The sequence below is a fragment of the Cucumis melo genome, chromosome 7, assembly GCF_025177605.1.
Source record: "Cucumis melo cultivar AY chromosome 7, USDA_Cmelo_AY_1.0, whole genome shotgun sequence".
NCBI lineage: Eukaryota > Viridiplantae > Streptophyta > Magnoliopsida > Cucurbitales > Cucurbitaceae > Cucumis > Cucumis melo.
In genome coordinates, this window is record NC_066863.1 from 29,364,642 (window position 1) to 29,391,500 (window position 26,859).

At 35.9% G+C, this 26,859-nt stretch overlaps 5 protein-coding genes and 1 long non-coding RNA gene across 9 annotated transcripts; 4 read left to right on the forward strand and 2 right to left on the reverse strand.

Annotated features, from left to right (window-relative positions):
* The first annotated feature begins 899 nt into the window (after positions 1 to 899).
* Positions 900 to 4,504, forward strand: LOC103494829 (probable zinc metallopeptidase EGY3, chloroplastic). Its single transcript, XM_008456196.3, has 6 exons — positions 900 to 1,703; positions 2,021 to 2,218; positions 2,450 to 2,674; positions 2,912 to 3,150; positions 3,743 to 3,897; positions 4,046 to 4,504. Exons 1-6 carry the CDS (start codon positions 1,158 to 1,160, stop codon positions 4,399 to 4,401), a joined length of 1,719 nt encoding a protein of 572 aa, XP_008454418.2. The 5' UTR covers positions 900 to 1,157; the 3' UTR covers positions 4,402 to 4,504.
* Positions 4,505 to 4,832: 328 nt separating this feature from the next.
* On the forward strand, positions 4,833 to 6,898 carry LOC103494830 (F-box protein SKIP22-like). Its single transcript, XM_008456198.3, has one exon. The coding sequence runs from the start codon at positions 5,073 to 5,075 to the stop codon at positions 6,579 to 6,581; it is 1,509 nt and encodes a 502-aa protein (XP_008454420.2). The 5' UTR covers positions 4,833 to 5,072; the 3' UTR covers positions 6,582 to 6,898.
* A 2,205-nt stretch (positions 6,899 to 9,103) lies between these two features.
* Positions 9,104 to 12,078, forward strand: LOC103494831 (tubulin alpha chain). The gene is made up of 4 exons (XM_008456199.3): positions 9,104 to 9,669; positions 10,393 to 10,627; positions 10,718 to 11,088; positions 11,178 to 12,078. The coding sequence occupies exons 1-4, from the start codon at positions 9,577 to 9,579 to the stop codon at positions 11,829 to 11,831; spliced, it is 1,353 nt and encodes a 450-aa protein (XP_008454421.1). The 5' UTR covers positions 9,104 to 9,576; the 3' UTR covers positions 11,832 to 12,078.
* A 1,089-nt stretch (positions 12,079 to 13,167) lies between these two features.
* On the reverse strand, positions 13,168 to 18,745 carry LOC103494832 (uncharacterized). 4 transcript variants are annotated; one of them, XM_051087485.1, is made up of 5 exons: positions 18,414 to 18,709; positions 15,768 to 15,991; positions 14,462 to 14,569; positions 14,232 to 14,371; positions 13,168 to 13,672 (listed from the first exon to the last, which is right to left on the reverse strand). In XM_051087485.1, exons 1-4 carry the CDS (start codon positions 18,613 to 18,615, stop codon positions 14,252 to 14,254), a joined length of 654 nt encoding a protein of 217 aa, XP_050943442.1. In that variant the 5' UTR covers positions 18,616 to 18,709; the 3' UTR covers positions 13,168 to 13,672; positions 14,232 to 14,251. The 4 variants fall into 4 exon arrangements, with proteins under 4 accessions (XP_050943442.1, XP_008454423.1, XP_050943441.1 ...); XM_008456201.3 differs by lacking the exon at positions 13,168 to 13,672 and adding an exon at positions 13,716 to 14,058 and having other exon boundaries at positions 18,414 to 18,745; XM_051087484.1 differs by lacking the exon at positions 13,168 to 13,672 and adding an exon at positions 13,716 to 14,116.
* Positions 18,746 to 20,157: 1,412 nt separating this feature from the next.
* Positions 20,158 to 24,573, reverse strand: LOC103494833 (plastidial pyruvate kinase 1, chloroplastic-like). The gene is made up of 7 exons (XM_008456202.3): positions 23,697 to 24,573; positions 23,531 to 23,618; positions 23,225 to 23,415; positions 22,221 to 22,339; positions 21,729 to 21,972; positions 21,353 to 21,587; positions 20,158 to 20,694 (listed from the first exon to the last, which is right to left on the reverse strand). The coding sequence occupies exons 1-7, from the start codon at positions 24,237 to 24,239 to the stop codon at positions 20,366 to 20,368; spliced, it is 1,749 nt and encodes a 582-aa protein (XP_008454424.2). The 5' UTR covers positions 24,240 to 24,573; the 3' UTR covers positions 20,158 to 20,365.
* On the forward strand, positions 20,675 to 22,062 carry LOC127150204 (uncharacterized). Its single transcript, XR_007822326.1, has 2 exons — positions 20,675 to 20,788; positions 21,065 to 22,062. It is a non-coding gene; the product is annotated as an uncharacterized LOC127150204 (long non-coding RNA).
* Positions 24,574 to 26,859: the final 2,286 nt, after the last annotated feature.

Below are 26,859 nucleotides of genomic sequence, written 5' to 3' on the forward strand. Positions count from 1 at the left end.
TATTTGTCCTCTCTTTCTTTTTGTCCGGGTTAATGGATGAAACAATTTAGAAGGAGAGGTGAGTTATTTATTTATTTAAATTTTACTTGTTGGAAAAGACGAAGATTTTATGAGATAGGTTTCAGGTGTATGAGCATAATAAATCGAAAAATCGAACCAACGCATTCAACCAAAGTTTGGTTTGGTCTAAGAAAAGGAGGGATCAATCGATCGACTTTTACTCTTCAACCATCGAGGTTGGTTTAACCATTTACTAAGTTGATTATAGTCAGTTTGATGGTGATTTCATCGAAAAAACTATGTATTGTTCGAGAAAGGGATTTGGTTATCCTTTTCAATCTAGGAGGGTGGATGGTCAGTTTGGTGAGTTTTTAAAGCTCCGACATAGAACACGAAGAAAGGAGATGGGAGAAGAATAGAAGGAAGGGAGAAAATCACCGTAAAAGAATAATAAAAAAGTCGAACATTTATCACGTAGCTATTAGATTGTTCGATTGATCAATTCTATTCTTAATGTGATTTTTTACATTATAAAAAGTCACAACCGTCGCATCATTAGATAAAATCAACCATCAAATTAACTTAGAGACTACAAAGAAAACATCTCGTGGAAAGATTGGTTTATGTAAATGTTAGTATTATGATAATTTATCGTTGATAACCAAAATGCATTTTTTCTTAGAAACAAAATAAAACAATAAGATAAACCAAACATTGTTTGAGAAAATTAAATATGGCCACCTGGCACGTTATCGTAACTTGAAGGTCATGTTCGTCTTTTCACAAATAAAACTCGTGGACGCGTGCCATTGGTCTGGCGCCGGTCTACAAATTCTTCACTTTCACTCGGACTGGGATCCAACGGATAAGATCTTTAAATTGTTGGTCACGTACAAGAGAATCAACATCAACTCTGATGAACAGGCAAAGAACACTCGAAGAATTTCGTTAATGTATATGAAAAACAAAAATCTCAAAATTTCATTATATTCCAGCCCCACAAGTTTCTTACGAATCATCGTCTTCCCCATTCTTCTCCAAGATTCTAGACCCCTCTTTCACTACTTTTCCAATCTCTTTATCTCCCTCCATCCCGCCATGGATCTCCCCATCTACAAGATCAAACTCGAAAATTCAAATTTCGAATCATTTCTCACATGGCTACTCTCTCAATCGCTTCAAACTCATGGTTCATCAGTCACAAAGAGAGGCACTATACAAGCCGCACAATGGCCAAGCCTTTTGGTAAGATTCCACTAGGGCGTAAAACCGACGGTTACTTCTTTACAATTTCCACACCTATTACAGAGAATCGTTTAAGATTCTCCGCCAGAGATGATTCGGAAAGCGAGTCATCGTCTTCCTCGATCGCGGTGGTTTCCGACGAGAGGGGAGGCGGAAATGACAACGAGAAGGCGGAACTGTCTGCCGGAGAACATGAGAGTGAAGAGAGAGAGAAACAACACGAAATTGATTGGAAGACGGACGAGGAGTTCAAGAAGTTCATGGGAAATCCTTCTATCGAAGCTGCCATAAAGCTGGAGAAGAAGAGGGCGGATAGGAAGCTGAAGGAGCTTGATCGTGAAGGGGCCAATAATCCGATTGTGGGGTTGTTCAATAGAATTGCTCGGGATAATTTGGAAAAAGAGAAGGAGAGATTAGAGAAGGCCGAAGAGACTTTCAAGGCTCTTGATCTCAACAAGGTATTTATCTATTTCTCTCATCCATGTTTTGTATAAAGGTATTTGACACTTGCCGATGTCAAGCTAGCACATTTAAATAAAATAAAATGAAATAAATCTCATATATATATATATATATATATATATATATTTTTTTTTTCTTTTCTTTTTTCTCTTTGAGGGGTATCATTGAAACTTACCCTTATCAAGGTTATTTTATATAATTTAACCTAAATTAATTGGAACGATTTTTCATGACACAAACTCAGGCTCTTGATTATGAACTATCGTTACTGATGCTGTTAATTTTTAACTAACAAACTTCTTTAAATTGGCAGCTAAAGAGTTGCTTTGGATTCAATACATTTTTCGCAACTGATGTACGTAGATTTGGAGATGGAGGTATTTTTATTGGGAACTTGAGGAGGCCCATTGAAGAAGTGATTCCCCAGTTGGAGAAAAAACTATCAGAGGCAGCAGGAAGGGAGGTAGTCCTATGGTTCATGGAAGAAAAAACGGACGACATCAAGAAACAGGTAGAATCCCATTGTCCATTGATATTTCTATAAAAATAATGTTAACACATAGCTTGAGGGCCTGCCCAATATTTCAGTCCATATATAAATATTAATGAAATATAAAAAATGTGAGCAAGATATCAATTGCACACAAATGCTGATAACTGGGATTTCTTTAACATATTTAAAAGGTATGGAATAGTTTGTGTACTTATTCATTCTATAACTTATTTTTGGAATATGTCTTAGGTCTGTATGGTGCAACCCAAGGCAGAAATAGATCTCCAATTTGAATCTACCAAGCTGAGTACTCCACTGGGGTATTTTAGTGCAATAACTTTATGCGTTGCAACGTTTGGGACTATTGCTTTGATGAGTGGTTTTTTTCTAAAACCTGGTGCTACCTTTGATGACTATATAGCGAATGTTGTTCCTCTCTTTGGTGGTTTCATCTCTATCCTGGGAGTTTCAGAGGTTTGTGAACCAACTTTTATTCATTTTTCTACACGGTTTTCTGTTGATGCACTTTTTGTCGCTTTCATAGTTCAACATGTGTGGAATCTTGTAGGTTTTAAACTTGTCTTTGCTTATAAGTTTACGTTTTTGTTAATTGTTCTGCCGGTAGAATTCTCTCACTGAAGATGACAGTATGAGCTTAGTATGTGGCATTTTCTTGATCGATCTTGAAACCAATGGGCTTGTGATCTGCAGATAGCAACGAGGGTAACAGCAGCTCGTTATGGCATGAAGCTAAGCCCTTCTTTTCTCGTGCCTTCCAACTGGACGGGATGCTTAGGAGTGATGAATAACTATGAATCACTACTTCCAAACAAGAAAGCGCTTTTTGATATTCCAGTAGCTCGTACTGCTTCTGCATATTTAACGTCGTTGGCGCTTGCAGTCTCTGCTTTTGTAATTGACGGTGGCTTTAATGGCGGAGACAATGCAATGTAAGTTGAGCATTCTCTATGTCCTTCAATCTTTCCTTGTGAGATTGAGTTTTTATTTCCCCAAGAAGCAGAAATGCCCCAAGGTTTTAACACTAGAGAAATCAAATCTTATTTGCCCAATATCATCTGAATTGAAAAAACTGAATAAATGAAATGAACTGCTAAGATACTTGATTCTTGGATTGAGATTAAGAGCTTGTTCGGATTAACTTTGAAATAAAGATGAATTGTAGAGGTTGTTACAATTGCATCTTTGAATTTTCAATTGGGACAGTTAACCAATTAAATTTATAAAATTATTGCAATTAATTGTGGACAACAATTCGGTAGGTTTTTGTGTAGCTGCAACAACTTGGGGCTTTATTTTAAGTTTTAACAACCTCTATGCTTCGCTTTTCCTTTAGTTTTAGGAAGATTAGTGTACAAGTTAAAGAAGTTGTAATAATTTCTTAACTGCAAAAATTTAGTGAACTTGTTGGTAATTGTCTAAATTAAAGTACATGACATTGACGTGTAACCAGAAAGCTTTTTTTATATCAGACTGAAATCTCACTACATTCAATTCTTGACGATTCTAATTCTTCATTTGCAGGTACATTAGACCTCAATTCTTTTACAACAATCCCTTACTTTCTTTTATCCAGTTTGTTATTGGACCTTACTCAGATGACCTTGGCAATGTATTGCCCTATGCAGTGGAAGGTGTCGGAGTTCCTGTGGATCCCCTTGCTTTTGCTGGCCTTTTAGGTATTTCCCTTCTTCCCCAAATGTACTAACACTTTACAAAGCCCACTCTGACAGACTCGTAAATGTCTATTGGCTTTTGGGATTTTCCCTATTTCATTAATCAATGAATTTGTTTCTTATCGTAGACTCCTCCATGTTCTTCCTACAGGAATGGTAGTGACATCTTTGAATTTGTTGCCGTGCGGGAGGCTCGAAGGAGGCCGCATTGCACAAGCCATGTTCGGGAGAAGCACTGCTGCCCTACTGTCATTTGCCACATCTCTTGTACTTGGTATCGGCGGGTTGAGTGGGAGTGTTCTTTGTTTAGCTTGGGGTTTGTTTGCAACTTTCTTTCGAGGTGGTGAGGAAGTTCCCGCAACAGATGAGATCACTCCCTTGGGAGATGATCGGTATGCATGGGGTGTCGTTCTCGGCCTCATTTGCTTCCTTACTTTGTTCCCTAATGGCGGAGGCACATTCTCGAGTCCATTTTTCAGTGCACCATTTTTCAGGGGTGACTTATGAAATGTACATATAGTTTGTCACTTCACCCGATGAGAGCACCAAACTAACTTATAGAAGTATAGACTAGTGTTTTTGTAAATGAAATCTTTGCTTTTGTATTTTATCATCAGGTCTAAAGTTTTATTAAATCAAAATGATCTACCGTTAACCTCTTCTAATATCAATTAGGATGTCTACCTCCATGATTGTATTGATTCGATAATCTAAGTTAGAGTTGTTATGATAATTCTAATGTTGAAATTATCTTCAAATATAGTACGAATAATCATTTCATAGATATATGATTTCTTATCCTAAATTTTTGCACGTTAAGTGTAATGGTGTGGGTGGAGTTTATAGTTTAGCCAAGGAGATGGACGTAGAATTTAGGTTTTTTTTTTTGTTTGAGGACGCCAGATGACCTTGCCTTAGACATAGGAGATAGTGAATAGCCCAAAGATTAATTAAAAAGAAAATAGGAAAAATAGCCCAAAGATTAATTAAAAAGGAAAAAGGAAAAATAGCCCAAAGATTTGAGAAAGCGCGAAATAAAACGGAAGGTCCCGTTTCCAGACGCCCAAATCAACCAACCGCCTTCTGTCGTCTCGCAGATTGAAATCCTCACACTCTTCTTCTTGGAGCCCTAAATTGAATCGGAAAAATTTTCTGACGACAACTCCCAATTTCTAACCATGAAATTGAGGCTCAGATCCCTAGAATCCAAACAAACCCTCAGAATCGAAGTCCCCGATCCATCCACTCTCAATCACCTCAAACGGACGCTCCTCCAAACACTCTCTTCTTCCTTTTCCGCTGATTCTCTTCACCTCTCCCTCAATCGGAAGGACGAGCTCCAAGCGTCCTCGCCGGAGGATTCCTTGCACTCCTTGGGTATTACTTCAGGTGACCTTGTTTTCTTCACTTTCAAACCTTCCGAGTTTTCGTCTCTCGGAGCGAGAGCTACGCCAATTCAATCTTTTCAACCTCCTCCTCTTTCTGGTTCTTCTTCGCTAGTTTCGTCTTCCTCGCTACCGCAGGTTAAAGGAAAGGAACTTCTGGGTATTGATTGTGATCTTAAAAAACCTAGGTTGGAGAATTCCGAGCCTGAATCCATGGTACCCGATTCATCGGGTGCAGAATTGACTACATCTAGCATGATCGAGGAGTCGGATTGTGAAGAAATGGAGGTTGAAGAAGAGCCAACCGTAGTTGTGGAAAAGAAATGTTCGAGGCCGATCTTTTTGAGGAGAGTTCTGAAGGAGGAGTTAGGCTATGATCGTAATGCTCACAAACTTTTGGTAACTGCCGTTCACGCTGTACTTTTGGAGTCTGGATTTGTGCTGATTAATCCTAATTTAGGTTTTGAGGACAGTCCTTTCCGTATGCCGGAAGATTGGCCTTCCCCGTCGTTTACGATGTCGCTTTGGTACACTCTACCTGAACTTTTGACTAAGAGGGGAAAGAATTCTACCATGACTGAAGTAGTATTATTGAAGTTTCAGAGTTTAGGGTACTTTGTTAATGTTTATGGGTCTCTTAACTGCAGTAGAGGATCTAGTGTGTATCGTGTATCTTTAGATGAGAGAAAATTTGCACCAAATCTTGATCTTATTTGGGTGGATTCAGTATCCAACTACATCATGGATGAAAAGGAAGGAAACCCAGAGAAACAAGTTTTTGAATTCTGGAAGATAGTGAAGGATGCTCTTGCATTGCCACTCTTGATTGATATCTGTGAAAAGACTGGTTTACCACCTCCTGCAAGCTTTATGCTACTTCCAGCTGATGTGAAGCTTAAGATTTTAGAGGCTCTTCCTGGTGTGGACATTGCAAGAGTTGAATGTGTGTGTACTGAATTGCGTTACTTGGCCTCCAGCAATGAGCTGTGGAAGATGAAGTTCAATCAAGAGTTTGGTTTAGAGGATGGTGTTTCAGGAAACAGGGTTTGGAAAACAAAATTTGTTGAATATTATGAAAGAGAAAAGCAGAGAAACAGGAGAACTAGCAATATGAGAGATGCCATTAGTTTTGGGCGGCATCGACGACCCCCTTATCCTTTCCCAGTTCCTCATATAATTGGGGGAGATTATGATATTGTGTCTGGTATTAGACTTCCTGTATATGGAGTTCCTGGACAATCATTACCTCGGATTCCACGGCGACACGCTGTCATACCACATTATGATTTGAGAGGACGATGAGTACCGAATCTGAGTTCATAGGCAGTTTTTGTTGTAGTTTTGGGTGTTTTACGCAAAGGACAAGGTGTTAGGAATCTTGCCAGAATGGAGATATCAGGTTAGGCCATGAATCTTATGTAAATATAGCTTGCCTGATTGCCTCAAACGCTCTTTGATGTTTTTTTTTAATCGTTCACTATTTTATTACTGAAGGATTTTAATAAGTAATAAGTTAAGCTCAACTGCAAACATGAATATCATCAGTTTTGTGTTTAAGCTGAGAAGTTTATTATATATGATTATGCTGAATTAAACATGGCCTTCTGAAAGTTCTACAATTGTTGATTGTTTTTCGATGGAATGATTTTAGTAAGTTGGGCTCAATTGTAAAGTGGAATCTTATGTAATTTTTTTGTAATTAAGAAGATGGTGCTGTGATCATGTTAAAATAGTATGGCCTTAAAAATTGTTCCAAAATGTCTAGATGGATATGTGTGCTGATCTGAATGGTAATTCCCTATGGGAGATGAATATAAATATGAATATGTGTGTTCCATATTCATTCCTGTTATTAAATGGCTAGATTTTTTAATAATTTTTCTTTTTTCAACATCCTTGACATTAAAACGGGAAATTAATTTTATCAGTTTATTCCCCTTTCATTTTTGGTGGGTCTCACTGTTTAAATTTGTTTTCATTTTGAGCATTTAATCAATAAATAGGGTAAAGTAAAGTGCAAAACTTTCATTTGAACTATTATGTTATTTACATTACACCACGTAATTTTCGAACTAGCTACCATTATATCTTTGGTTAAATCCAACATTATTGGATTGTTTCTTTATCATGTTATTGAGAACTATGAATCTATCCTATTTTATTGTTATCGTTATTGTTGAAGAATAGCTAGCAATAACAGTAAATGTGGCAAATAAATTCATAGGTTTATAATATTACAATAACAATATTTGTATCGGCAACGACGTAAAGGTAGTGGATTCCAAATAATTCTAGATTAGATTACTGGTCTAGATTACAAATTTCTACCTCTCATCAACCATGTACGTTTTACTTTTCAATCACAATTGATGTTTAACTTTTCAAACATGGTAAATCTTTTAGTTTGTAGATTAAATTTTCAAATCTATGTTGGAGATAGATGATTATATATATTAGAATAAATATACGTTGAATTGGTTGTTGGGAAATAAAATGTTGTTGTGAGATCCATCCTACTAAAAATAAAATAGAAGAGAACATAGATGATAACATGGTGGGGTCAATGAGGACGACAAAGAAAATGAAATATTTGTAATGAAAATATCTATCTTGAAGAACTTCCCACATGTTAATGGGATATTTCTGAAATATAATAAATATATACGTGCATATTAAAATACAAAATTTCCCATAATTTGAAAAGCAATCGATGGATTGCAAAATTCGACTTTCGATTTGTAATCAAAATATGCAATCTTATTGCTGAATGGATGGTGCTTCGTTTGAATCGTGGTTAAAATTATGTGTGATTAGTTACCTTATAGGTATTATCACTGAACTAGTATGAAAATTCTGGCTTATGAGATGATAGACTGCAGCGAAAGGTTAGTATGAAAATTAAGAATATGTTATATTTACTATTCTAGTTTATCGTTACTATTACAATTAATGTTATTGTCAAAACCAAAAGAAAATGACAATGGTAAATATGACATATTAGTAATTATAAGTAAGTATTATCAAAAGCCATCAAAATATATTTTAGGTTTATCATGATTAATCCATTATCAAAACTCACTGTGATTACACCAATCTCCATTGTGTCAGCAAATGTGGCCTAAACTTGTTTATTCTTTATTTTTTATTGGGAAATTTTCATTCTCAACAATTTTATGTCAATTTAGTTAACTTTGACAATTTTTTGTTGTACCAATAAATCAAAAAATCACAATTTTGTTCTCTCATTCGTATGGATCTTTGAGATATTTTTTTCTTTTAATTTTTTTGTCATTTGCATACGTAGTTACAATTTCGTCTCATATCATTCGAGTTAAATATTACAAGTTTTTTGGCGGCTAGCTCGTGCCGGTTACACTATATTTAGCATATGTTTTGAATTTGAAATATATTCACACACACCTTCTGCATGAATAATATTCAAATAAAAATAACACTTTAAAAGACTTGGATTCTAAATTTAAGATTCAATTAATACCTATGCAATTATGTTAACATAACCATAGATTTAAATCATTATAATTAGTTTGAAGGTCTAGAAATGTATTATAGAACCTTTTATTATCATCGTTTAAACTATAATTTAATTTATAAATATGAAAACATGAAATGCTAAATTTAGTTTTATTGGATACCTCATTTTCAAAATTTGGAGTAAGGGACCCCCTTAATTCAAAAGTGACTTCAGTTTATATTTTGTTGCCCTACATTCCATATTATCTCAGTTGACAATTGGTTAAGGCTTGTAGCCATTAGGTCATTTATTTTTTGAGTTTCATGAATTACTTTTATATAGGAAAAAGTGAAATTTAATTTTAGGTTTGAACGTAGCAGTTATAAAGTAGAGAAACAACGAAGTGCCAACCGGGTCCAGCTGTAAGGACCGGATCCGAGCCCACAGCCCAGCCCATTACCCGCCAATTAACTCAAATTCAAATTTTGAAAAACAAAAAAAGAGAAACCGAAAAAAGCGAAACCCTAACCATAGTTAAACTCTCAACCAACCATACCATAGTAAAACCAACTCAGGCTTAGCTGCCGTCCAATTTCCCTCCAACGGTTAAAAAAATGACCATTCCTCCTTACGCTCTCTTCATTTCCCACTATAAATACTCCTCTTCACTCTCTCCCTTTCCGTCTATCCATCACAGAAAAAAAAAAAGGGTTTCTAAGGGGAAGGCGTCTTCACAAACGTCTTTCTTCCTCTCGCGAGATATTTTCCTTCCATCTCTCCGTTTCTTCCCTCAGATCTCTTCTTCTTCGTTTCTTCTAAACCAAAATGAGAGAGTGCATCTCAATTCACATCGGTCAGGCCGGTATCCAGGTCGGGAATGCCTGCTGGGAGCTCTACTGCCTCGAGCATGGTATTCAGGTATTCTACACTCCTTTTCCTCCATTTCTTTTCCTCTATCTGCGAATACTTGTTAGCATTTCTGGATCTGGATTTTTTTTACTTTGCTTTTGTTGTTTGCGGTATGTACTCACTCGATCTGCAAGGATTTGTCGTTTTGGCTTGATTTTTATCATCGTTTGCCTCTCATTTACTAGATCTGCAAGGAATTATCGGCATTTCTGCATCTAACGTTGTTTTTTTACTTTTCCTTGTCGTTTCGAAGTTAGATTTAGGTGTTTTCTCTTGCATCTGCATGTTTTTTGTTGATTTGTTAGATTTACTCCGTGTATCGACATTGTGCAATGTTTTCTTTGTTAATATACGTCCTGTGTACAGATCTTTGTTAATATAAGTATAATATTCGTGAATTTGATGAATCCGTGCTGTATACAATCGCAACTCCATTTCGTCTTGGAGAAATGTCATATTTGTTGATCTACACGTCGAGATCTTGAAATGGATAACGCTTCTTGCGGAATTTCATGTTGTATGCATGTTGTTTACAATTTACATTCTTCGGTTCTTAATCAATGCCATGTGAAGGATTTCTGAAGTTTTTTTTTCTGAACTTGCGAAAATAATATTGTTGTTTATTTTGTATGTGTGCTTATTGATGTCTGTTTTATAAGGATTGAAGGTTAAGGAACTTATTCATATGTTTAAATCAACCGTTCTCTAAATCTTGTTTGTTAATTGGTACAGCCCGATGGCCAAATGCCAGGCGACACTACTCTCGGTGGAGGTGACGATGCTTTCAACACCTTCTTCAGTGAAACTGGTGCCGGAAAGCACGTTCCTCGCGCTGTTTTTGTTGATCTTGAGCCCACTGTCATTGATGAGGTGAGGACAGGAACTTACCGCCAGCTCTTCCACCCTGAACAGCTGATCAGCGGCAAGGAAGATGCTGCCAATAATTTTGCACGTGGTCACTACACCGGTAATTTCCCTAATCTTGATCTTTAGTTTTTTTTAAACGATAGATTCAATATCTCTGCAACAACTAATGGTATATTTATCTTGTTTTCAGTTGGAAAGGAAATTGTTGATCTCTGCTTGGACAGAATCCGCAAGCTTGCTGACAACTGCACTGGTCTCCAAGGATTCCTTGTTTTCAACGCTGTCGGTGGTGGTACTGGTTCCGGTCTCGGCTCCCTCCTCTTGGAACGTTTGTCTGTTGACTATGGAAAGAAATCCAAGCTTGGATTCACTGTATACCCCTCTCCACAAGTCTCAACTTCTGTTGTTGAGCCTTACAACAGTGTCCTCTCCACCCATTCTCTCTTGGAACACACTGATGTTGCGGTGCTTCTAGACAATGAAGCCATCTATGATATCTGCAGGCGCTCCCTCGACATTGAGCGACCCAACTACTCGAACCTCAACCGTCTTGTATCTCAGGTAACTTGGGATTTGTCTGAACTATATATAATATGGTACCATGAACAACAATTAGCTTTTATGATCTTACATTTTCTATGTAATTTCAGGTCATTTCCTCTTTAACTGCCAGTTTGAGGTTTGATGGTGCATTGAACGTGGATGTTAACGAATTCCAGACCAACTTGGTCCCATATCCCAGAATCCACTTCATGCTTTCCTCTTATGCACCTGTGATCTCAGCTGAGAAGGCCTACCACGAGCAACTCTCAGTGGCTGAAATCACCAATAGCGCTTTTGAGCCCTCGTCTATGATGGTCAAGTGTGATCCCCGACACGGTAAGTACATGGCATGCTGCCTGATGTATCGTGGTGATGTTGTCCCTAAGGACGTGAATGCTGCTGTTGCCACCATCAAGACCAAGCGCACCATCCAGTTTGTTGATTGGTGCCCCACTGGATTCAAGTGTGGTATCAACTACCAGCCACCCACTGTTGTCCCTGGAGGCGATCTTGCCCGGGTGCAAAGAGCTGTGTGCAAGATCTCGAACTCCACCAGTGTAGCTGAGGTCTTCTCTCGCATCGACCACAAGTTCGATCTGATGTACGCTAAGCGTGCATTCGTTCACTGGTACGTAGGTGAGGGTATGGAGGAAGGAGAGTTCTCGGAAGCCCGAGAGGATCTTGCTGCCCTTGAGAAGGATTATGAAGAGGTGGGTGCTGAATCAGCTGAGGGCGAGGATGACGAAGGAGAGGACTACTAAACACGTGTTGGCTGGCCCGCTCTCTCTCGCCTCATTGTATGTTTGGGAGTGTTGGTGTGTGGTGCTCTGCTGCTTAATTGCAATTTGGTTGGGTGTATTTCTTTTTACATGTCATTTTCTTTTTATCATCATATCTCTCTCTATATGAAATGATGGCATTATCATGTGATACTTCTTGTTTCCAAGGCTTTTATTATTGAACAAACCTATGTTTTTTAAGTCAAATGGCCAAGTGGTATTCTTCGAATTAGCATGGAATTTTGATATATTTTTGTGTTGCTTAGTGTAGGTTCTCTCTTATTGTATGCATAATTTTGAAGAATTGTGGTGCCAAATCCAAGTAGTTCCAAAGGAAGGAAAATAAATATAATATTGGTCTGCAAAATAACTATTTCAAACTCTAATAAATAATTTTGGTTTCGTTGAAAATGTCGATCAATATTCTAATGTTTCAGCCAATAAAAATAAAAAATCCTTCAAAAAACAAAGGGTTTAAAACCGGGTTAATCTATTTTTACCGTAAAGAAATACATTATTATTCGTAAATGTGTTAATTGTCCAATTTAATTTTTATTTCTAGAAGGATTCCATAAAAAGGATGGCCTGGGCCTGCAAAGGCGCGCATGCCCTAAGAAAAAAGAAAACCATAAACTGTGGGTTTCTTCAATTCAAAAATTGGTCTAAAAATATCTACAACTTAACTTCGAAGTCAAGAAGTCTTCTTTTATCTATTATTTCTCTTTCGAGAAAAATATTATTCTTTACTCTCTCATTCTTGCAAAATGCGAAAGCGCGCAAAGCCAACACAAAAATCGTAGTCATTCAATTTTCTAGGCCATTATGGAAAACCGTTTTTGTTTTTAGTAATTCTAAGCTCATAGACACTTCTATATTTCATCACTTATTAAACTTTATTTATTTATTTATTTATTTTTAATATTTGACTGTGAGCACAAATGTTTTTTCTTTTTTCTTTTTCTTTTTTTTTTTTTTTTTATAGAAATTGATTTGTGACTTTATTATTTATGAATTCTTGTTATTCATCGTATATATTTATCACTTTAACTAATTTGAATAGATCTTAAAATAAAAACAAAAACTGTTTAAAAACTTTTTTTAAAAATATATACAAGATATACTAAAAATGTTTTTATTAAATTTTTTCAAGGTTGATTAATGGCAACTGGAGGTTGGTTGGCGGTGATGATTTTCAAAAGTTGATCGACAAACTACTCAACCTTAAAACAAATACACTTCTTAAGGGTTGAAGAATAGTAAGGATAGGTGGGTATCTTAAATCCTAAAATCCTAATCACAATCCTCAACTAGAACTAAATTTAGTCCCAAAAAATAGGTGGATTATTTCAGTAAACTCCACTCCACTCTTCTCTAAGCTCAAAACAAGGCCTAAGAGTTAATTTTTGTTGTAGGTCTAGTGTAAGACCTTTAGCCAATCATTGGCACTCATATGAGAGAAGGGTAAAAAGGAGAAAGCGGTTGAAGAAGGGCTGCAGGTACATATGGCAATTTCGGTTACACGTCGTAGTAGCGACAATTTTTGGTGGAGGTTTATGTGGTAGTGTTTTTGGATGTTCTATGGAGGTCTAGAGAATTTGGAACTTGGGAAATCTTTTGGGAGATGGAGGCGTGTCCGATTGAAGTTATGGCACATCCAAACACCATTTCCTTCCATCCCCTTTTATCTCCTCATGGGATTCATTCCAACTAGCTTCCGTCTCGTCAATTTCTTCAACGCCTTTTTTTTTTCTCATTCTTCCAAAAATGAAAACTGGAAGATATGACTTTGATACCCCAATTCGTTAGGTATCCTTAATCCCACCCTGCACACACCAAAATATCCAACATGGACCAAAATAGAGGGAGTTGGATATCTACTTGATCTTTCATATTCAATAATAAAAAAAAACAACCCAAAGGACAATAATATTTATTACCATATCTCTAAAACAAGAAAAACAGAGCAATTACAAAACAAGACAATAAGGACTGATTCTAGAGTGCCTCCCTCCCAAACGCTTTCTCAACCTCCAAATTCTCCACACCTCCACAGAACATCCCCCAAGTCGTGCATAAACCCCTGCCGAAGGTCCCCATGGCTTGTAATCAAATTTGCCACATCCCTACATCCTTTCTTCAACAGCTTTTCCCTCTTTTACCCCTTCTCATACATGTGAATGATCGAAGGTTTTACAGCTTCAACTATCAACTTTGAGATCAGATATTCGATACCCCACCCCCACATATAGTCAAAGAAAAAAAAAAAACTAAAGACTTTAAGAAATAAAATAGGGCACAAGACCACAAAATTCTAGCTAATAATCATTTACATATCATAGAAATAAATATTGGGAAAGGAAAACAGAGTAGCAGAAAACCAACCAATTAGGATTGTGCAGCAGTCAATTTACAGGAGGAGCTATTTGTGAAATTCTCTCGTCCTCTAAAAGAGCATATGGGTCAACATACGGTGGAGGAGATATCGGCGTTTTGCCATCGTGAATAAAAGAGGATCCGAAAAACTGCATCAAATTTTAGAGAATAATTGTTAGTTTCCCTTTAGGATATTGCAAGTCCAGCTCCTCTGTAGTAGTAAGTGAAAGGAAACTTACAAAATATAAACCAAAAAAGAACGAAACAGTTATGATGATCAACGGCCAGAATCCTAAGAAGAACGTTCCTCCAATTGTTAGCAAAAGTTTAGCACGAGGGATCAACCCCTGAAAACCAAATATAATTAATTCAAACTACAAAACATAAGATGTAATGATAGAAATGAAAAATAACTAAAGATAATCCGTGGGACTGTTAGGGCATTAATTCTTTTTAAGTTTTAGTTTGCTTGATAGTCTGTTATCGTATCAGAAAAAGAAGTCCTATCTTTCGACCTTTGTAATGTTTATTTTTCTTAATTAATATTGAAATTTCCACATGTTGGGCATTTCATACCTTTTAAAACATATAAATGAGAGAGGGTTTTAGAGCATTTATATACCTAAATTTCCCGTAACCATAGACTAAGCTTTTAACTTGACAGATGATTTAATAGAGATAAAGACTGATATCTCTTTAAACCTGTAACCAACCATGATTCTTAACTAGGTGAGGTTATGGCGCTACCATCGATATAATACTAAGAACCAATTAATGGATCGCTCATGAAACAGAAATGTGCAATGAAGTTTATTGCGTTCGTTCCGGCACACATTTGGAAATGAACTTCCTAGCTTTCATTGGTTTCCGTTTGGCAAATAAAATACAGTTCCGGTTTATGTAGGAGACCTCAATACTGCAGACTTCTACGTTAAACCTCCAATCAGATTTTCCTATAAAGAAAGTGCAACTCTCAGATTTATTGGTGTTTTCTACTGAATGGACATTGGATACTCCATAACCGACTCTTGCTTGCTAAGAGTTAACAGAATTATTGGTTCCAATTATGAGGCTTTGGCTTGACAAAGTTATAGTTAAGTTAGAAAGCTGTTAGTTTTTTTTTTTTTTTGGGAAGAAAAAGTCTGGCACTTTCTTCTTTGATTATCTTTGCCTTCGTGTTTGGTCGTGTTTTCCAATAGAAAGCAAGTCTTAATAATTGATCTTTATGGACGGAGGGGAGTTTGTGGTTGAGAGTTTTTGGCCGTCCGTTTGTTTTGGATGGTTCTCAACCTTTGGAGCCAACATTTGATATTTTTTAATAGACCCATTATTTGTGATTTTGATTTTGCATGTCCAGCCAGTCTTTCAATATTCATGGTGGAATAGTAATAATATTTTCATTAACTACTCACCAAATTCTGGTTATTTTGGTCAGAACACGTCAAACAAGGTGACAGTAATAAATGAAATAGATCAGAATAAATGAACTTGGAAATTTAAATAGCATATTTACTAGATTCTCAATAATATCATAAGGAAGTTGACCTCAAGGCCTTCACTGTTCAATTGCATGGAACGCTCCCTTTGATTGGATAGACTCTTGTTAACTTCAGTTGAAACAGCACTTCTACGGGAGAAATCTCTGTTTTCTCCAGTCATCTCGCCACCAAGTCCAAAGTCACTGTTGTTAGTATCCTCAAGCAAGGAAGTGGGAGTTATGCCTCTCTTCTTCAATTCCTTCATGAATAATGATTCTGGAGGTTCTTCTCCTGCAGAAAGTAATTCAAAGAAACTTTATAGACGTAATTGATCTCATGCAAAATACATCATTCACTACATTCAACTCCACTCTTTGGGGCAGGTACAGGTGTCCCAGTTTATGAGCGCAGCTTCCACTCCCGGATATAAAAGAAACATTGAACTATACACACACACATGATTCTGATGGTATCTGAAGGTGCTGCATATCCATCAATACTCACAAACTAAATGAGAAAACTAATTAAATGGTTAGACTGCATATGAAGGATGGGAAGCAGCAAATATTACAGTCATGGTATGGTTGGTCAACTTGATGACAAATAAGATTGACAGAAGATTTCTATCATACCAGGCATCTGCAGAGTCATAGGTGTAGAGAAAGCAACCTTTTCTAACCTTGGAAAACACAAAAGAGTCCTTCAAAATTAAAATCATTCTCCATAACCTAGTTTCTTGATATGGAGAATGATTTAAGTTGCTTTTCCTTACTTTGTTCAACCTTGGAAAGCACAAAGAGTGTTTAAAGATGCTTAGCTTGAGGATTCATTAGCTGATGCTTTTGAGACGTTATTTAAGGCAGATGTCCAAGATAATTTGATAAGGGCTTCTCAACCTTTGTCGCCAGTTATATTTCCTTCCTTAGTTCCTAAAAGGTTTTCACATTTAATTGAAGCTAGTAGTTTACAACTCAAAGAAATTTACCCTCTTTCCCCTCTTGTAAATTTCCAAGGAGCATAGGCAACTTGTTTGTCAATAAGAGTTGAATTTTTCGCTTCGAATACTAGATATCGTGAGTGTACTTTCTTTTGATTTGCTTTATAAAGGGAATATGGTTTCTTGTTCACTGTTTCTGAAGTTTTCCCCATGGCGGTTTAATATTACTTGTTGAGCTTTGTTTCATTCTCCTGCTGGAATTTTTTAGAGCATTAGGAGAAGATTTCTTTTTAAGATTCTTGGTATTGGTTCATCAAACGCTTCTTTCATTGGACTTTTAGTATGTAAATCGTTTAAAGAGTTTTCAGTTTGCTCTTTGTTAGTCTTTTGTTGGTTGGTGGTTGTTTTCGGGATTTCTTCAGTAGTTTTGTAGTTTCTTTTGTTTTCTCAACAGTTGAAAAAGGCTAGTAGGTCAAAGTTGTTTCGAAAGTTTACCCTTTTTGGTTGTATTTGCAGATCGTTATCTTTCTTTTTTCTTTTTCCTCTCATTGTGAGAGTTTGTATCTCCTAAATGTTTTATCCTTTCATTATGTCATTGAGAAGTTGGTTTTTGTTTTAACCGATCCCTAGCTAGACATTACAGTTTTCTTGTGTGCTACTTGCAGCATGTAAGACTTGATTTATATGAAATACATGAATGGGAACGTATGACTTACGTAAGAAAGTATAAGAAAATAACCAATAAAAGAGAATCTAGAGGTTCCTAACGAGGAATGTGAAAACTCCTATCACCAAGATTTACCATTCGAGACATCACTACCGAGGCAGTTACAAACTTTCTTGGAACATCTACAGGTGAACGCAAAAAGGTCTGCTCTAAGATTTACATTCTTCTACAATGGACCAAGATAGTGAAAGGCCAGATGTGGACATGGTAGGAAGATTGTATACAACCGAAGGGAGACTGGATAGGTAAATTCATGGGGAATAAGCTTGAAGGCCTCATGAGCCTCCACACAGGAGGACCAAGCAAACCATGCCGCTGTTACACAAGCTGAAGAAAACTCAAATGTCCGAATGGAAATACTTCTTAAAAAAAAAACAAACCTATGCGAAAACTGTTCAAGCAATCTAAACAAGCACGCCAACTTCCACTCCTAACACAAGTACGGGTACTACTCTTGTCGGCTTGGCACATACTTGAACGCTTCCTAAAAGCTTTGACTATAAAAATTGAATCAAGGAAAACTTCGGATTATAGATTCAAGTGATGCTTAATACAGACATTGATCGAAATGAAAATTTCATCCGTCTACCAAGCTTCCTCTGCCTGATTAACAAAACTCTTAGATTCGCCCTCTCTTAAGTTTTTTAAAAAATTGTTGAAAGTAAAAAAAATTCTTAGTTTAAACTTTCAGATTCCGGTTTAATCCATCTATCCAATCGTGCCTATATTGATTCAAGAATAAAGCTCTAAAGAGAATTGGAGTGCCAACGAAGCAACCTTTATTCATAGCCTCAAGTATCTTCCATTCCTCACTCAAATAGCTTGATGGATACTCGCACGATTATGCTACATGATTGAGCTACTTTCAACTGAATGAGATAATTCAGAAGCGACGGAGCATGTGAACAACAAACTACATCATGCAACTTCGTAGTTTAGCAAGAGAAAACAACGACAACGAACATTCAATCAACAAAGAAAATACAAGCAAAGCAAAGCAAATGCAATGAAAAGAGAAAACCGGTAGAAACGAAGCAGTTAAAACTTGCCATTGCTTTCCTTATCAGCATCTTTAGCAGCGCAGCGGAAACTGAACCTTCTACAAACGCAGGCAACACGCAAACTCCTCCGACGTCCATGAAGGAGTAGGGAATCAAAGTCAGAGAAGAAGCGGGTTGATTGAGAGCCAAAATTCGGGTGAGAGATGGAAGGAAGAGAGAGAGTTGATTTGAGAATTTGAAGAGAAGCCATAGATTAATTAGATAGCGGAATTCAATGGGAGAAATAGTTTCATCTTAATTTTTCCACAATGAGACGCAAAAACAAAAATGAAACGCAAGCGGAGGCCAAGACAGGAGGCGACGATTAAAGCGTATACGCATCCGTGGGTGCGCATTGTAGCCAAGGTAGGAGGTTCAAATACTAAATTGCGCACGTGTTGGGCCCCAAAAATGGATTTTGCTTGTGGCTTTGGATTTTTTTAATTAATTAATTATTTATTTTGAAGAACAAAAAAGGAGAACAAGAGAAGGAGAGAGATGATATATATGTGTGTGTGAGTGTGTGTTGTGTGGGCATAACAATGATTGAATACAAATGGTGTAGAAAGTTCCACAAGGGGCATTTCATTGAAGAGGATGTTTGGATTATTCATCTATCTAACTTCTATCTATTTCAGAAACAAATTACAAATATGTGCATATGTATGGTATGTATATGTATATGTACATGTGATATGTCGTATGTAACATCACAAATACGAGTTTGAGTTGTTTTGTTCGATAAAAGAAAATTGTTGTGGTCCTTATAACCAACGTAGTCTACTCATAGCTTCAAGTATTTGGGTTAGGAATTAGTAAATGAATGTATCTTTCTTGATTTTCTTTAAAGTTATTTTATGGAAAGGTTAAGACCAAGATCAATTTACACCATAAATCTTGGAATTGTATAGCACAATTCAATTTTTCATAAACATGGAATGAAAATTATATTTTTATCAATTAAACCCCTTAAACTTTCATAGGTAAATAAATACAGCTTTTGTTTGTGATTGAAATAGCTTTTAAAATCGTTGTTGTTAATTGTGCTCTTAAAAAGATTATATTCTAATTATTATGGATGACTTAAGACAAAAGATAATAATTGACGTTTAGAAAAGACACATCAAAAGAAATATGATATGGGTCGAAAATGACAACTAAAGGTGGAAATGAGCTTAGGAAAGGGCTAGCCAATCAGTGGCCTTGCTAACCCTTTGCCAAAAGGACAGTTTTATGCAGACATTCGACCTAAAGTAACATTTAAGCTCAAAGATATAACCCAAGAAAGAAGCTCGGCCTCAACCAAGGTCAAGGTCGACTCTGGTCAAACATAAACTCAGAGACATCTAGGAAACATCGTTATAACATCATATGAGGTAACTTAAATCCTACTCATAAACTTTTTATGGCTTCCACTTTTTTCTCTATAAACTTACAAAAATTTATGATTTAAATTAATAATATTAATAATTTATTGTTTATAGTTTTAATTGTTATCTTAAAATTTAAATCTTATTTGGTAACTATTTTGTTTTTTATTTTTGAAGAGCAAACATTTAAATACTCATTTCTATCTCGAAACTTATCTACTTTTTACTTATGTTCTAAAAAACTAAGTCAGCTTTTGAAAACAAATATTGGTTTTTATTTGGAATTCAAATTTTAATACTTAAACAAAAATGTAAATCATGATACGTAAAAAAAGAGAATATTTTTAGTTTAAATAAATATATAAACAAATAAAAACAAACCATAAAACTAAATTCAAATTTGAGTAGAGTTATTGAATTTTCCAAATATTAGCTCGTACAAAACAATAAACAACCTATCCAAGCTTCAATAGTGTTACAAACAGAGGGCCACAAATGATAAGATGCAACATTCATGTGTAATATCCACCACATATGATACATGCAATCGTAAAGTTTCACTTACAAAGCTTGACCTGATTTCTCTTTGGTCTACACTATGGTTTTCAGCTGAATTGATTGGGACGCCATTGATACAGCTCGAGCTGGAGAGATCTCTGAGACCACAAGCACAGAGTCCCCCTGTTTCACCAATCCCTTTGATTTCACAACCTCGATCCCTCTCGAGATGTTTGCTTCAATATCTTCTGAGAGGTCAATTCGCAAAGGGAACACTCCCCATTGTAGATTCAAAGCCATTCTTGTGCTATCATCGTCCGTTAATGCAAATATTGGCGGCCCTGGGCGGTTTCGGGAAAGGAGAGATGCCATATGCCCTTGATTTGTGAGCACAAATATGGCGTCTACTGAAAGTCTGTTAGCTGCCACAAAGAATATGGAGGTTTTTATTTTAGTGGAAACGTGGGCCAAATGCAATTAGCAACATTCAAACAAACAGAAGCTCTTGTTTTGAAGGTAATTGATTTACTTCTTCAAACCTAAGAATCAAACACTCGGTTCTAGTTCTACCACACCATGACACAACCTGCTTTTTCTCACAAAACTTCTCTGTTGTCACCAATTGTTAACAACTTTTAAGGTTAACATAAGAAAATATCCTCTAACTGACCATTTGTTTCAAAACTAGCTCTGTACTTGTGAAAGTTACGATATTACTCTACTCTTCCTTTTATAAAGGTTCTTAAAATTACTTTATAAGTAAACGATCTTTAAAATTTTTACCTAGAACAGTGTGACAGTGACTCAGAACAGAAATGAGTGAAAACATCCAGCCGATATGTTTTTGAAGGATTTTGATGATATATACTTCTAAACCAGAAATACCACATTGAAACTAAGCGCAGAAGAATGGACTAAAATGGCAAGCCAATATATTTCATACGATTTTCTTTTGCGTGATTACGTAACAAAGAAGGTAGCAGATAGACATGAGACATAGCCAAAAGGGAATTATGACGTTATTTTGGCGATCCCACGATGGACTTTGTTTAAAAAGAAAGTGGAGAAAGCGAGTTTTACCCAATTCAGCTGCAGAATTGCAAATTTCTTCTGCGATGCGATCATGCAATGATACTCCAAGTTGATGCTGGGGAAGGAAATTTTTCGTATTTTCTTCACGACTCCATAATTCCATTCGGCTGCTGGCCATCTGTAGAACCGAAAGTGCTTTCTGTCCATATGATCCTATGGCAGACTCCCCAGATAGCATCAATGCATCAGCATATTGTCGGACAGCTTCAGAAACATCTGCAACCTATTGAACACGAACAGTATGAAATATCAGCCTTCTGGAGAGCACAAGAAGAGCCTTGAAAAGACACTTTTTTAAATACTTAGATAGCCATTTCAAACAAGTCCAAAACTGGAAATAATCAAAAGCACATGTCACTTGTACCTCAGCACGTGTTGGGGTAGGATATTCAACCATGGACTCAAGAAGTTGAGAAGCTATGATCACTGGTTTGTTCAGTTCCCTACAGACTCTGGTTATTTCCTCTTGCACTGCCGGTATCTGCTCGAGCGGAATTTCGACCCCAAGGTCCCCTCGAGCCACCATGATTCCATCAGATGCCTCTATAATTTCTTCCAGATTTTGAAGGGCCTCCAAGCTTTCAATCTTAGCCAATACCCTTATGGATCTGTGCATGGAAAAGAGAATGTACCCTTCATCACTTGAACGAAGTTTTAAAATTACCCAATCTGTTTCAGTAATCAAAATTTGCGGAAAATAATGCCTCAATAGTGTCGGCCTATGGGAATCCATCTTATGAAATGCTGTTGAAAATTCGATTAAAAAAGGAGAAGGAATCAATAGTTCATGCATAGTAGTGATAGTGATATTTCAACCTAACTCATGGTTATGTTGGCTTCTTGAATTGATGCTTACTTTGCTGATTTTGTTAAAAGGTAGTTTTTTAGATGCCTGACAGGATCTGCACTGTTCACAAAAGAAAGGGCAATGAAGTCCACGCCCTCTGAAATTCCAAATTCAATGTCCGACCAATCCTGTAAAACGGAAAACCGAATAACGTAAAACACCATGGAAAAAACAGGGTTTAAATGCAGAGAACCGCATCATCCAAAAAGACTTGATTTATAGAATTCCATATCAACCTGAAATTATTTCAATAGTTTAATACTCCCTTACTCGTGAATTATAAATTTGTAAAAAGTTCACACATGAAAATTAATATTAATTAGAAGAAACGACATTAATCAGAAAGATCCAATACATCGATCAACCTAAAAACATATAAGTTGATAGATTAGATAAATTTAATTACATAATACCAAGACCTTTTACTCTGCATTAACATGAGAAAGTCAACCTCGTCAAAGGAGAAACAATTGTCAAGAAAATTAGTTTTACGTGCAGAAAAATAGATAAGTTTTCTTCACGACAGAGATGAAAATGTCCAGGAACAAAACCTCTTGATGCTGACACCGAAACAAGAAAAAAATTGAAATTGAACCTTAAAATTCATCCACAATATCATTCGGGAGCGAAAACTCGTAGTGTTTACAACCACGACAAGAAGAAGCCAACTCTTCAATAATGAACCTTAAACTGTTGTTCCCATATTGAATCAAGTAAAAACATTGCCATGTTGACAACCCAGAGTAAGAAAAAATTTCAAACGATGAACCTGTTCACGACTCCACAAGATAGTGGACCCAACTTGTAATCCCACAGAAAGAAAACTTAAAAAATAATGGACATAAGATTTCCTCCATAGTAATGCCCAAAACGAATAGTGCAACATCTTAGGTTCTTGATCTTTGAATACATCATACTTGAAAGTTTAACTTAAAAGTGAGCACTTCTAGTTATATTTATCACAAATTAATTTCTCAGTATGAATATTGATATTGCAGGAAAAACGTTCCTACCTTACTTGACAACGTGGGAGACTCGTGATTTCTCACAACAAGCCTCCCATCTCTCCAAAAGCTACATTTCGCCCGGGGAAGAAATAAACCTGGGTCTGTGCACCTGCAGCTTAAATCATTCCCAATCTTTTCAATAACTTCAAAGGTTGCCATTCCCCCATCAATTACAATTGAATCACCCACTCGGATACCTGCCCAAGTTCGTAAAAAAACAAGATCATCAACTTCAAAATCAAGTCCTAGTTAGCTTCTCGGATTCAAATATCTTTTTCTAATCACAAATAGAATACACGATTCAAGACGCACCTTCAGAGAAACCTTCATAGCTCGCTTGCACAGTGAATGGACGAGAACCTTCGAACTTCTCAGCAGTAAACAACCAGATCGAACCATCCTGAACAATGATGACCAGAGAATTTAGACTACAGTAAAGGGGAACAACGAAAACAGAGACATGACAATTACGATTTACCTCAACTTTTACAGAGGAAGGAGCTCCGTGATCAACCACATGAATCCGACTTCCTTCAATATCAATCATAACCGAAATACAGAATCCTTTCTCCTCATTTAACTTCTTGATTTTCTTAATCATATCACAATGCCACTCCCTCGAGTTGTGACACATATTCAATCTCGCAATATTCATACCTTCCAACGCTAACTTCTCCAAATCCTCAATCCCACTACACGCTGGACCAATAGTACATACAAGCTTCGTCTTCCTCATCCCTAAAAACCCTTTCTCCTTCAGTTCCCTCTCCGCTACAATATCAAGCCCTAACGTTGCCTCTAAACCCTCCAATCTTCTCAACCTCTCCTCATCGTCCAAATCAACCTGCATTGTGGCCTTCACTCCATTTCCAACTCTCCCCTTCATCCTCCTCCGATTACACCAAACTGTTCGGTGACCCATAACCGGCATCCGGAAACCCAAACGCTTCACATCCAACACAGGGTTTCTCACCATAAAATTACAGCGAGCACGAATCATCATAGCATTGACCTCCGCCATGAACGAAAAAGAAGAAAGAAGAATAAAAAGCTCAGCAACTATATATCTTCGGCCTTCTTCTGCAAGAAGAGGCCTTAGATAGGTTCAAATAGTATAGTCCGCTGAGTTTGGAAAAAGGAGTAAGGAAGTGAACAAAGATGGAATTAACAAGAAAGAAGAAGAAGAATATTCGATTAGAAGAACCCTAATTATTTGTGAATGGGAAGAAGAGTTTTGTCATAGTGTGTTTAGGTGTTAAAAAGTGATAAATTAATATGAACTTTACCGGTCAACTAACTTTCCCGGCGTTGGCTTGTGGTTTAGGTTCAACCTCTAAACCTCACGTGGCACCCACTGTTTCCTGCAGTTCTGTCTTACCCAAAACCGCTTTTGCCCTTTTCTCTTCCCCCCTCCCTCCCGATTCTTTTGGAATTTTCGAAAATCTTCCACAAATACTTCTCTTGAATTATCATTTATTTACTTCTAACGTCTTTCAAATGAAATCTAAATCAAATCAACAAAATGTCACTCTTTATGAACACGATAATTACCCCTAGTAAATGAAAGGTCTCAAATAACGTTGACCGTAGCTAAACAGTGAGTATAAAATAGCATTTACGGTAATAAAAAAAAGTGGTTATCAACTCCAAACACCCCATTAGGTGTCATTTGACAATTTTTTTAAAAAAAAAAAACTATTTTTTTTATTTTCAAAATTTAAACTTGAACTTCGAAAACATTGATAAAGAATAAGGATAAAAAATAAGAAATTCAAAGATGTAAAGAGCGTTTGTAGACTTCATTTTTAAAACATAAACATAAGATAGAAAATAAAGTTGGAAATCTTTCCGATATCTATATATATGTTATTTCTTTTTAATATACTTCTTTAAGAATTATCGAGTGTCACTGTTTACATGTAAAATCACTAGTAGATGTAGAATTATAAGCTAAAATATAATATATATATATAGAGAGAGAGAGAAGGAGAGGATAGTTTTTTTTTTGTTTGATAATATATAATTAAACTTTAAAATGTTGGATAAATCCAAAGAAAAAAAAGATGGTTGAGAATGGGACAAAGATGTACGGACGGCAGATGCAGATATAGGGCCCGTTTGGTAACGTTTCTATTCTCTGTTTCTTGTTTCTTGTTCCTTGTTCCCTGTTTCCTGTTTCTTCTTTTTCTAGAACAAGAAACAGTAATACGTTTGATAACTGTTTCTATTTTTTGTTTCTTGAAAAAAAAAAGAAACAGAAACAAAAAAAGTGTTCGATAACTGTTTCTTGTTTATTGATTTTCTTCTAGATTTATTTTTTATTTTTCACATCTACTTCAATTAAACATTAAACAAAAATATAGGTCTATCCATCAAATATATCAAATAAAACTATCAAAAGTTTATTCATTTAATACGAAGAAGTATCAATGCACGAATAAAAATAATAACATAAACATAAAATTATATTTATCCTTCAAATGTTACCAAATTTGATTGGCAATATCATCTCTTACTCAGGCAATTTCTCTTTTTAATCCATCAATTTCTACAATCTCATTGTTATTTCGTGACATCTAGAATTTAATATTAATTTTAAAGTAAATTATTATGTCTTCAATATTCAGAATTGAAAGAAACAAAACAAAATTTAACTTTTAACTCTTAACCTATGATGCTTTAGAGAAAAACTCACAACGAAAATCCAGATTTGCACAAAGAGAAAGATGAAAACTATGGATCCGACGAAGAGGAACAATCAGGCAAAAACTATGGATCCGACGAAGAGGAAGAATTCGAGTTGTTGAGAAAGACGGTGAGAGGTGAAGAGGAAGACAGTGTGCAAAGAAAAACGATGAGTAAAAGAGGAAGAGGATGATTATTTGGAGAAGACGATGGAGATAAAAGGAAAAGGAAACCAATAAAAATAATTGAAAAAAAGAAAAATGAACCAATAAAAATAATTGAGAAAAAGGAAAATAAAAGAAATAAAAATAATTGAGAAAAATGAAAAGGAAACCAATAAAAATAATTGAGAAAAAGAAAAAAAGCCAATAAAAATAATTGAGAAAAATGAAAGGAAAAAAATAATTGAGAAAAAGGAAAAGGAAACAAATAGAAATAAATTGAGAAAAAGGAAACCAATAAAAGCAATTGAGAAACGGAACAGAAGAAACTACTTTTTTTTGTTCCCAATAATTCTTTATAAAATGAGAAACGTTTCTACTTTTTTTGAGAACGAGAAACAAGGAACGTTATCAAACACTTTTGTTTCTTAAAAAATGGAAACAGAAACAAGAAACAGGAAACAAGAACGTTACCAAACGGGCCCATAATACCCACCAAAATATACGGACCCAGCTGGTTGGAGCACACAGCTGGAGCTCTCTCCATTTCTGAACTTTCCAACCCCAAAACCAAACTTCATTACTGTTTTATCCACACAAACACAATTTGTTTGTTTGTTGTTTTTTTTTACTGTTTTATCCACTTACCATTTACACTTCAATTTTTAAAATTTATTATTTTAAACTTCATTATTTTACATGCTACCTTATCTACCCTCAATTTAATCTCTTCACTGGAAATACTCGCACTCAATTGATTAAAGAATCAATTGACACAATTTAAATTTTTTTACT

Excerpts from the sequence above, each read along its gene's own strand:
- LOC103494833 (XM_008456202.3), bottom strand. The coding sequence starts at position 24,239 with ATGGCGGAGGTCAATGCTATGATGATTCGTGCTCGCTGTAATTTTATG. Across the intron at positions 21,973-22,220 it reads CTTTTAACAAAATCAGCAAA|ATCCATAAGGGTATTGGCTA; the intron begins GTAAGCATCAAT and ends TTCCATGCACAG. Across the intron at positions 21,588-21,728 it reads CTACCCCAACACGTGCTGAG|GTTGCAGATGTTTCTGAAGC; the intron begins GTACAAGTGACA and ends CGTGTTCAATAG.
- LOC103494829 (XM_008456196.3), top strand. The coding sequence starts at position 1,158 with ATGGCTACTCTCTCAATCGCTTCAAACTCATGGTTCATCAGTCACAAA. Across the intron at positions 2,675-2,911 it reads CTATCCTGGGAGTTTCAGAG|ATAGCAACGAGGGTAACAGC; the intron begins GTTTGTGAACCA and ends TGTGATCTGCAG. Across the intron at positions 3,151-3,742 it reads AATGGCGGAGACAATGCAAT|GTACATTAGACCTCAATTCT; the intron begins GTAAGTTGAGCA and ends CTTCATTTGCAG.
- LOC103494831 (XM_008456199.3), top strand. The coding sequence starts at position 9,577 with ATGAGAGAGTGCATCTCAATTCACATCGGTCAGGCCGGTATCCAGGTC. Across the intron at positions 10,628-10,717 it reads TGCACGTGGTCACTACACCG|TTGGAAAGGAAATTGTTGAT; the intron begins GTAATTTCCCTA and ends TCTTGTTTTCAG. Across the intron at positions 11,089-11,177 it reads TCAACCGTCTTGTATCTCAG|GTCATTTCCTCTTTAACTGC; the intron begins GTAACTTGGGAT and ends ATGTAATTTCAG.
- LOC103494830 (XM_008456198.3), top strand. The coding sequence starts at position 5,073 with ATGAAATTGAGGCTCAGATCCCTAGAATCCAAACAAACCCTCAGAATC.
- LOC103494832 (XM_051087485.1), bottom strand. The coding sequence starts at position 18,615 with ATGGCTTCTCTTCAAATTCTCAAATCAACTCTCTCTCTTCCTTCCATC. Across the intron at positions 15,992-18,413 it reads TGCTGATAAGGAAAGCAATG|GAGAAGAACCTCCAGAATCA; the intron begins GCAAGTTTTAAC and ends TACTTTCTGCAG. Across the intron at positions 14,570-15,767 it reads TGAACAGTGAAGGCCTTGAG|GGGTTGATCCCTCGTGCTAA; the intron begins GTCAACTTCCTT and ends TTTGGTTTTCAG.